The 11,219-nt window shown below is 39.0% G+C and overlaps 1 protein-coding gene across 1 annotated transcript; it reads right to left on the bottom strand.

Moving 5' to 3' along the window:
- Positions 1–514: 514 nt before the first annotated feature.
- LOC109403597 (uncharacterized) lies at positions 515–10,295 on the bottom strand. Its single transcript, XM_019676418.3, has 3 exons — positions 9,633–10,295; positions 9,374–9,563; positions 515–1,383 (listed from the first exon to the last, which is right to left on the bottom strand). The coding sequence occupies exons 1-3, from the start codon at positions 10,009–10,011 to the stop codon at positions 1,008–1,010; spliced, it is 945 nt and encodes a 314-aa protein (XP_019531963.2). The 5' UTR covers positions 10,012–10,295; the 3' UTR covers positions 515–1,007.
- Positions 10,296–11,219: the final 924 nt, after the last annotated feature.

Raw genomic sequence — 11,219 nt, 5'->3', positions numbered from 1 at the left:
GTGAACATATAGCCTTTCCAGTACACTTAGTGTACGAGAAAGGCAAAAAAAATGAAGTTCTTATCCGCTTGATTTTTAGGTCAAAACATGAAATTTTACGCCTCGTGAGACTGAATTCTAACCAAGTTTCCAACACCGTTTTTTAAGACACGATTTTTGATGAAGTCCAACATCAAAATGAAAGCAAATCGGAAGCCCCATTTCAGCAGCAAAGACAGTGTGTACAGGATGAGTGTGATAATTGTTGGAAAACGATGTAGCCAAGTGAAATGGCGTTTGAAAAATTATACATCGCAAGAAGTTCCGTGCCTGGGAATTACAAAACTATGTGATGTGAGAACGATAAAAACAATGATATTTCTTCAAAGTGATTCGCAAGTACGTTTGATTCTTCACCACATTTTAGAAGAAATCTATCGACTTTGTGACTAATTGAGAGCTTCTGACCTAGGGCGGGATTTTTTCGGATGAACACCATTTCAGAACACGCCCATGGCGGCTGGGGCAGGGCAACTTTTGATTTTCAATTTCCCAGTTCTTTAATAAATAAATAAATAATTAGTTTAAGGTAGCATTCTACAGCAGAGGCGCAGCTGAAATCAATTTTACAACAGAATTGAAACGCTTTCGGCCGGACCTGCTTGAGGCAAGCAGGACCGGGCCCGAAGCTCAGCATAAATACTATGACTACGTACTAAACAGTTCTTCTATCAGCTTCTGATAAGGGTGGTTCACGATCTTTCTCTCTCCGGGAATAGTTATCGTCATTTTTTATGGGGGGGAGGTATGGTTTCAGGGATGGGTGGCGGCGGCGCGACTTGGACTTGGAGGTAGAATCCTGCGATTTGCTTCTACTTCCTGTTTCTTCTACATTCTACTCTGCTTCATCTGTTTCATTTCACACAACTACACGGGTGGCTTTGGCTTCTTCTTGACTAACACTCCGCGGGGTGTCAGCAATCCAGGGGGTTCAGAGATGTCTGAATCCTGTCCGGGGTCCGGGGTGTTCAGTAGTACTTTCCGGTCTGGGCCACCACTGCCGCTGGGTAGAAGTCCTGTCGCTTGATCTTGCCTCCGGGATAGTGATGACGTTGGTCGTTGTTGCTGGCTGCCGGCGAGGACGCTCCACTGGTGGACGACGATCCAACGGTGGCCGACTTGTCCGCGGCTTGGTTCGTATCGACGACGGCGTTGACATTGCTAGCGGCACCAAGTCCACCTTCGGCGGCGTGCAGAGCGGAGGGCCCGTCGTGGTGTCCCAGGTGGGCGCCCAGCCCCATTGGGTACATGTCGTGTCCAGCGCCGGGGAATCCGTGGTGGAAGTCCATGCTGTACGGCATCAGGTACGGCTCCTGATGGTCAAAGTACGACGGGGGCAGGACGCTGTGGGTGGTGGTGAACAAAAAGGAGAGATAAAGTTTACATACGTTACAAATTGTCAGTGAAGAATTATAAAACAAATTGAGAGTTAGACTTCGGATAGACTGATTAAATCTATTTATTTTTTTGATTTTTAACACGATGCTCTTGGAACTTGACATGTGGATCAAGAAACAAAATTGAAATCTTTGCGTGTTGAATTCCTGATTGGTCAGGAACTACTCGTGAAGGAAATTTCCTTGACTTCCTTGAGCATAGAGTATTTATCATGTCAAATAGTTATCATGAAATATGTACTCATAGCATACTAAACTTTCAACACATTTCATCCCAGTTGTTACGTAACGACAAAAAGAAGAAGCATATTCAGTTATCGTTATTCGTGGTATAAGTTTTTACTTTTCCCCATTAGAGCAAAGTCATGTTAAGCAATAGTATTAGAAAATAAATCATAAAATTTTTATTGACATAGCATGAAAACAACTTTTGCGGATAACATCAGTGCCTATTCAAATATTGCCAAAAGAATTTCTATAAAACCAGTACCCTGTGGATCTCCATGGAACCATGTGACAGAATTTTGTTCAATATATTCAAAGTTTAAGTTAAATAACTCCAAATGTCAAAAAAATAGGAAATGCCACTTTGGGGCGAAGTTGATCAGTATTATACAATTAAGCATCGGTTGGAAAGGAAATTTTCCTTCTCCTTAATTGTGTTCTTCTAAAACCGAATAACGCGAATCTTACAACTAGTGAATTTAATACTATAAATGCAAAATTAAAATTAGAAATTTCCCATTAAACGCCTAAATGTAGGCAATGTCATTTAAAATAAGTGATTTCTATCACAATAAATAACTATTTCATCATAAAATGAACATTTTATAACTATTTTATGTTCTGATTAGCTGCATTACATACCAACCAAGGCTCCACAAAAATGTTAAAACAGAGTATTTAAGGGAAGTCCTATTAGCAACCGATTGTTTAGTAGCAATGATTTCAGCTAAATAAGAAATACATTGAAAATTCCTACTTTAATAAGGCAAAACTAACTTTTTCCAAAAAAGCAAAAGTATACACTCATCTCCAGACATCTACGAACCAGATGACGTAAAATGTTTAAGATCATTACGACGCTTAAGAGTTCCTAGTATGGAATTACAAAGTAGTACCTGAATGATCAATTTCACCCCGCTGATCAATTTGACCCCGGTTTACGGTATCTAATACGACACAGTACTAAAGGGTCAACGTCCTTGTCTGATTTATTATCCAAGATTACGGCACAAATCTTAAAATTTGTTCTGGAAAGTTCAGACAGTTTTTTATTCAAAATTTAAAATAAAAACTGTCGTTTGGCTAAAAATCCCCTTTAATACCATACATAATTAAAAAAAAATCCCCTTTAATACTATAATTAGTCTATTCCGTCCTGTTTTACCATTTAGATTTTTTCTACATGAAACCTGTTTATCTTGTCGTTGAAGTTTTTCATCTTTAAAATGATGACGTGTTTAGAAGAAGTTACTTAAGCAACGGTGAGATTTATTAAAAGTGAAGTTTCATCCGAATCCCATACACATTGCGATTAAGAAAAAACTAATGCTTGCTCATTTCCTGAGCGACTCTTTGGCTGACTTTTTAATTAATTTGCGTTAAACCAAAGGTTGGCGGTCAAATGACACGCAACCAATCAAATTTGTGGGTGTCCTCCTCATAGAATTTGTAAATTTGTGTTTAAATTTGGAGGAGATACAGTACTGAGCAGAATATATTACAAAATAAAACAGAATAAACGCATTGATCGATTTTCATACAAAAAGCCCAAGTTTGGAGTTTTGAATCTCAATTCCTAGTGCATGGATAAACTTCAAATTTCAACTGGATATGATTTGAAAATTGATTTTTATGGAAATTATTATTTTTCAATTTTTAAAGTTGTCACAAATCTCTCATTTTGGGAATATTATTGATTTCAGTATAATTCCGAAATTCAAATATTCAAACAAATATATTGTCGTACGAATTTCAGCAACATAATGAATCACAAATCGTTCCTAAACAAAAGGTTAACTTAAAACATTCATTTTACAAAAAAATATATATATTTATATTTCACATTTTTTCTTGAAATCGAAAATTTGCGATATTCTCAAGATATCCAATTATCCATGTTTTGCTTGGCAATATCTTTTTGTTCGCTGATAAAATTTCAGAATATCATGAATGCCAAGAGAAAGTTTTAAATCAATCGGTGCACTAGAGCCTAATATTCAGGGTTTCAATATTGGTTATTTTGTATGAAAATCGGTCAATGCGTTCTTTATTGTGTCCAGTACTGCATACAACTGGGAGGGATGTTCGACTGTTTTGGCTTGATCAGTGCATATAATTAAAAGAGCTAGTTTGGAATACTTCAACGTTTCAAGAGAAAAGTGATCAGTCGTCTCTCTTCATGAGGGTAGCGAATGCTGTTCGAGAGGTAGCTCTTCTTTTCAAAAAAAAAAATACACAATTATTTCTTCATTGAATGCTAGGGGTGTCCGGACATTTGGCCGAGTGCCACTTGGCTGAATATCATCTGGCCGAATTGTGATCAATAACAATTCCGGGGATGTTATTGACATTATTACTGCCAATATGCTTCTTAGAAATATATAGCCAGGGATTATCTGGCTTTGAAACTGCCAATATTTTATCAAATATTTTTCCTTCTTTGAATCATAGGCTGCTCTTTCTAGTTATACTGATACGGAAAATAGTGACATGGTCCCTTAAGTTCATTATTAATTTTTCGGCCAAACGGCATTCGGCCAACTAGCTATGTCAATCCTATACCCAAGCAACTCGACTTGTTTCCAAGCCAATAACAGTAGCCTAAGTACAATTTATTCACTGTTCGTGTTACGGACGACAGAATACAATTGGGTTTTTAAGTTTTGAAAAATGTATCGATTTTGCAATTTTATACGAAAGAGTACCTTTTTCTGGAGCCCTATGATTTTTTCAGATTTTTACAACTTTATTTTGGCACCTAAAATCAATTTCGAAGTGATTTTTTTGAAACCACCTTTTGACAGCTGGGCAACTATTTGACAGCTCCGCCCAGTACAAACTGCGCCGAGGGGTGATTCGGCAAATCGCTCCCATACAAACTTCAAATTGATTTTTAAATAAGTTCCCGGGCTCCAAAATTCATGAAAATTTGGATTTCGGCTAAGTTTGACATGCAGATTGAGAATATCCAATTATCTCAACACTGTTAAAGAAGCCAATTGCTTCTTCCTTAAAAATAAAAAAAAAAACGCTGATACTGAAATGTTACGCAACTTAAAAGATGACAAATAATGAAAAAAATGATTCTGTCTGGACTCGAACAATGAACACCAGGAGTATTAACTACTCACCAAACTACACCAAAAGCACTGTGAGAAAAATGTTGCTAAATGCATCATAAAAACTACTGAAGTCATTTGTTACTTCATTGCACCTTTTTTGTCACAACTTAGGGAACTGTCAAAATAAAAAGACGAGCACATTTGAACCGGAATCTGAACAAAAAAAAAACCTGAGTTAGATGTTTCATGTCTGTTACATAGCACTTTAATGCAAGTTGACTGTTTTGCCACTAGTGAGAAATATGTAAGCTCCGCCTCCACGAGTCGACGTCAAACACGATGTATTTTGTAATTTTTATGAAACAAAGTCAAACATTACGAAATTCGGAGGTAAAATACAGCTCAACTGACATGATGAATGTTTTGCGTGTGCTTTTTGTGCAGCTTATTTTCACCAAAGCATGGAAAGCCACATTTTTAATTATATTGCTGCTTGAGCTTTTTTGAGTGAATCGATATTCCGGATCAAGTGTAATGTTGTCAACTTCATGATGCGATATTTGCTTACTCTGAATACCACTCGCGAAGAAATATATTGCAAAAGGGTTCAAAGTGATCATTTTGAGCCCACTGAACTCTTTGACCAAGAAAAGTAGTACAAAGTCTCGAGGTCTGAAAGATCACACGTTCATTTTATAAGTTCATAGGTCATAGTCATAGGTTCAAGTCCTAACCACACCTCTAATAGCTTATTGCCAAATCTACCGCCGTTCCTCTGAACAAATGCTCTAATGAAAACGAATAACAAAATGAAGAATGTTCCCGAACAACATCAACAACATTTCGTGCTCCTAGTTTAAGAAGAAAGAAGTAGCATCGTATGACTTGTCATTTGATCAACGAAGAACAAAGCAAGCAAGCACATCCTTCGGTGGGTGCGAGTGCCGCTTGCTGAATGAACTTGTATTCGCGAACAACCAGAAAGGTGAGTATTCATCACTCGTTTCTTCTTCGCTTGTTGTGAAATGAAGGTAATGAGCGAACCCAGAACACGCACACTACCTAGCAACAGATACAGATGCGACTAAACCTGATGTAACCGTATGAACGCATGTGTTACTTCTCAGCGAACAAACACATACCCACACCAGAATAAGCGACACCGTCATTTCCAGTGAATAGTTGCGCACTCGGCTTTCATTCGGCCATTCCCGGACTTGGATTAAAGTTTTATTAAACGTTTTTCATTTCCTTGATTGGATGCTTAACGATTAAAATATATAAATTTTATATTGCCCAATCGAAAGAGCGTATTTTTTCGTAGTATAACTTGGTATACAACAATTGTTATCCTTCCCAAAAAAAAACAAAATAATTATAAGTTTCGTGAGTTGAATAGAATAAGGTTCTATCAAGTAGCTCAATCAAGTAAACGACAGCTCACCCCGATTAAAAATTGCTTCCCATACATAAAGGTGAAATCAAAATATGAACAGACACCTAGTTGATACATATGAGTACAAAAGGTATTTGGAACTCACGGTTGTTGTCACGAATGTTTGTTTTTAACATTGAAACAAATAATGCTGGGCAAATCTGGGTAAACATCACTGGTGTTCCATTTATGGGTTCACTTCACATTTATTATCTTTTTAAACAAGTCTAAATTGAGTAGGGATCCTCCTTAAATTGCTTCTGGCAATTCCTTGGCGAATTCCTACTGAAGGCTTCTATATTAAAACGTTTGAAGGACTTTTTTTTCGAGAAACTTGATCAGTGGATTCCGTGAATGTGATCTGGGGAATCCATCGAGAATTTCTTTTGGGTATTCTTCCAGAAAGCTCATTTTTTTTCTTTCTGAAGACTTCTGCAAATACTCTATCTTGTGATTTCTCTAGCAATTTCTTTAGGGATTCTATCCAGGGATTCCTCCACTAATTCCATTTGAGTCTTCCTTATGATTTTTTTAAATTTTACTTCTGAGCAGGCCTGCTAAAATCAGTCTCAGTGCCTGTTTTCAGCCGAAAATGAATGACGGTCGTTTTCAGTTCCTCGATGTGAGAACTGACAGAGTCCGAGAGCTCCATTCGTGAGCGGCCCAACAAGGTCAATTCTTAATCATCCACACACTACTCATGCTGACAGGCCATTCGTTTCCAGCGGTGGCTTGTGAAAGTGAGTGCCCTATACGTTACCGCGGGTGAAAACACTCAACTACAGAAAATTGAATGGAAATTTAGCCCTGTCAGCTCTCGCCTTCAGCACGCTGCGTGTGAGTGTGAGTACCTATTTCATTTTGCTCCCGTGTTGCTGATCGAAAAACAACAATGACAGGAAAACCAAAACAGAGAAAATGAAAAGCAAAATATCGCTATTATAAAGGCCTGTCGAAAAGTGCAGAAATTCCTTTGAAGTTTTAGGAACTCCTACAGAAGTGTTAACCAGAAATTTGACCAAAAGATTTGTCCAGGTACTCCTGGATGATCTCCAGAAAGAACTCCGGGAGGAGACTCAGAAGAAACTGAAGAAGAGTTATAAGAAAGAACTCCCAGAGGATTCCCAGAAATAAATTGATAGGTTCCTCTTCCTTCCGAAGATATCCAAAAGGAACTCCTGGAGGATTCCAAGAAAAACCCTGTGTAATTCCCAAAAGGATCTTTTAGAGAAATCACAGTGTGAAACTCTGGAGAAATCACATAGACGATTCAGGAAAGAATCCAGCTCGTGGCAGAATCCAAAAATGAAAGCATGAAAACAATTCCAGATGATACTCCTGCAGGAACCCAAAAAAAAACTTAAGATTGGAATGTTATGTGTTGATTCGGAGTAATTGTTTCTAGTCTGTTGCAATCAAAAACGGATCCGTTTGCTTTCATCCGATATGTATCCAGAATGTGGAATGAAAGCACAGTAATTGCAAAAAAAAATCCTCAAATTCCAAGTCACATTCAAGTGGAATCGTACGAAATTACCCAAAGGTATCTCAAAAACATTATTGAATGGATGCCAGAAGAATCCTTTTGGGGATATCTGAAAGTAAATCCAACAGTAAATCCTTAAGCGATTCCTAAGGAAAAACATTCTGGAGGAATCTAAAAAAAAAACCCGTGGAGGAATTCCTGGTGGAACTTCTTCTGGAATTCTCAAAGGAGCTAATGAAGAATCCTCGGAGAAGCTCTTGGTGGATATTTTGCGGAGATTTTTGGCGCGATATCAAGGGAACATTCTGCGAAATTCCCTGGAGAAACATCCCAAGAAATTAAAGCCAGTTGTTTATCGACTGAAAACAAAATCAAACTGAGTTTGAAAGTACTTGACGAAGAACCTCAACTTTTTCAGTGTACAGTCTGCCGTGGGCAAATGATTGAATTGTGGTCGAATCTTGCAAATTTAAAAATTGTATTTAACCTGATTCGTGCATTAGCTGAAGCTCACCCCGCTGACGTAATGCAAGCTCGTCGTGCCTATCTGGGTCATAATGACACCAATGCACAACTATTGGTAATAGCTTCTAAAAATTTTTTAGATCAATTTTTAAATTTCTTTGAGATTTATTTCGAACGTAATTTGCAAGAATTCAATACCACAGAATATCACATTGTTTTTTTTTTCATATTTGTTCTGCACAACTCTTGGGGAGCATCCACACATGACATAGCATTTTTGGCCGATTTTTGACATCCCACTCCCTTCGTTGCACATTTTCCCATTCCTAATACATGGTGCGTAGAAAAATCAAATAAAACCCCCCTTCCCTCTGAAAGCTACGTCATTTACGGATGCTCCTTTGTCTAAATTTTGCTGCACATTTTTAATGTTTATAATTGAGGGGCATGTCCAAAAGCTCAGGCAAAACACATCCTTAGAAAGATAATTTATATTCACATCAGATGAACCTTAGCAATTTTCTCCCGCAAATTTCGTTCCGGTATTACCCCCCCCCCCCGCCCAGAATTGATATCAAACATATCTAGTACAGACTTGTACAGTAGCTCTGTTAAATATATTTAACAGATTCCTTTAAATTTGTCCTCATTCTCAACTCCATTACATTCAAAAAGATTTTAAACATTCTCCATCTCACTCTGTCAGCTTTTTTTCGGAGTTTCGTCAAATTGTGTCCCAGAAAAAAAGCAAAACTTTTCTCAAAAGTCTTACAGAATTTTACTTTTTGGAGGAACGGTTTCTTTCCACCGTTCCAATCATCCCGAAACCAATCATCAATCATCAGCTTATCATCTTCGTCTTTAAAATATATAACAAGTGATTTAACATTTACTGTTTAAGGCTCTAACAGGAATTCCTTGAACGTTTCTACTGGTTAGCATTCCTTTAGAAGTTTAAAACCTTTGTTTTTCTTTGCTCTGTATCAAGTTACACACTGTATTACAGATCAAACAATGTAGGGAAAACGACCACCCTGTAATAAGTTATACAGGCAAATAAAATAACTGGAGAGTAATTTTCGGCACAGTTATGCCCTGTTATATGTTTCATCTCTGTGCAAAACAATAGCCTCAATTCTTTCATTTATTTAGTTTCCTGACGTTAATGGGCTAAGAAACTGCCGAAGTCATGATTTAGAACTAAAAAATCTCAGATCCCCTTATGCCACACCCCAAAACCAAAATCCAACCCCCTTATACTCACGCGACTGGTTCCATGAGTTTCTTGAAGGTCATCGCTGCAACGACAATTAGGGCAATTTTGGCGACTAAAAAGGCCTTAATCGCGAGCAGCTTGACACCGGCGATGGCGAGCGCGTACCAGCCGATTTGGCTGAAGACCAGGAAAGCTGGCACGAAGAAACGCATGTGCCTGCGGGTTTTGCCTCGTGCTCCTGTTTGGGAATCACAATTAGAGCCATCATCAGTTCCAGAAAACATTCAGGGGCTCACTAATAACTTACCATCGGCCTTTCTGAGCAGAGAGATCTCGATATAGTTGGGGTACTCCGAGGAACGTTCAATGTTGACGACCATCGGTCCCACCGGGAACTTCAGGGCATTGCTGCTGAAGAAGTCCAACGCCCGCGAGGATCGTCCCTCGACGGCCAACGGGATGTGCTCGACCGGTTCCACACTGAACGCTCCGAAGTCCAGTGGTTTTCCGTTCTTCAGCTTGTGCACCACGTCGCGGGCCACCCGGGTCACGCAGGAGGCATTGTTCGCACAGGACCAGCTGAGCTCGTTCAGGACATTCTCGGTGGCTTCTTTGCTTTCTTCGGCCAGCGCACTTTGGGTCACTATGCAGATGACCAGGATCGAGACCACTTTCTTCAGAAACATTTTGCTTGCTATTTCGACAGTCCGTCACACTTTTCAGAGGCCTCGGCAGAGCACTTGACACCAGTCTCAGTCACTATACACTATCACGGAGGCCCAACTGAAGTCCTTGAACAGTTGATGGAAACTGTTCAGCACGGGTTCGGTAGACGCACACTTTTTATCTGCTGTTCATTTGTAGGTGCTCTCTTATCGTATGTTATCACTAAACACTATGAAGCAATAAAATGATAGATTTTTAGAAATTACAACGAGTTTTATCCATTTCACACTTGGTGAGCATCGGAGCCCCCTCCACTGGCTGCCAAGGATCGAACTACCTGCAAGCGCAAAAATAACAAAAACTAACAAATCGCAAATCCGCGAAAACTGATAAGCCACCACCGAGCACAAACACGTGGGAGCCCGACTGAGACGGAACATGTTGGCTTCTTCGCCGACCCACCCGCACACACGAACGGATGATACGGACGCCCAACCACCCACCCATCAATGGGCACCAACAAGCAGCAACAATGTGCACCGATTGAGGGGGTAAAACGACCCATCCTGGTGCAGACCAGGCAGTGGGAATATGAAAACAGTGTTCTATTCACAATTACTATTTACTGCTTTTCATATCCAACATATAAAAAAGGGAAACAGTTTCGTGCTAGATGAGTGCGACTGGGAATCAGTTACTTCCGAAAAACTGGTTCTCTTAATCTTGGAATATTCAAAACGGTGTGTTTTGCTTTGCCCGACGCTTCGGCAAAATGGCGTCTTCGAAGATGTTTGAGGATATTTGAAGAACTTTTAGAAAAACAAAATACTGAGAGTTATATTCATCGCGGATCTATGTTAGATGTCAAATAATTTAAATTTTCCAAAAACCTTACCCTTTGTTTTTTGAAATATTTTTCTGTAGAAAGCTGATTTCCAAGCCTCAAAATTTGCCAAGTAGCCCAGAGTGGCCAAACGCTTCTAACTTATTTTTATCAAATTTTTACCCAAGTAACATTGTTCAGTCAAATAGACTAGACGAGGTTTTTAGAGCCACCAGAAAACCAAAATAAAAGGTATAGGGTTTTATAACGGTTCTCAGAACCTCTACAAGGCGAATTGGGCATCAACATTTTACTTGGATAATTTTCTGCATTTCAACACCGTGGTCCTTGAACTGATTGTACGATTTAGATGTTGTTTATCCAACACAAAGAAAACTTCAATGC

The sequence above is a fragment of the Aedes albopictus genome, chromosome 1 (genome assembly GCF_035046485.1).
Source record: "Aedes albopictus strain Foshan chromosome 1, AalbF5, whole genome shotgun sequence".
Taxonomy (NCBI): Eukaryota; Metazoa; Arthropoda; class Insecta; order Diptera; family Culicidae; genus Aedes; species Aedes albopictus.
The sequence above is the reverse complement of the archived record's forward strand: the minus strand, read 5'-3'. Positions and strand labels throughout refer to the sequence as shown.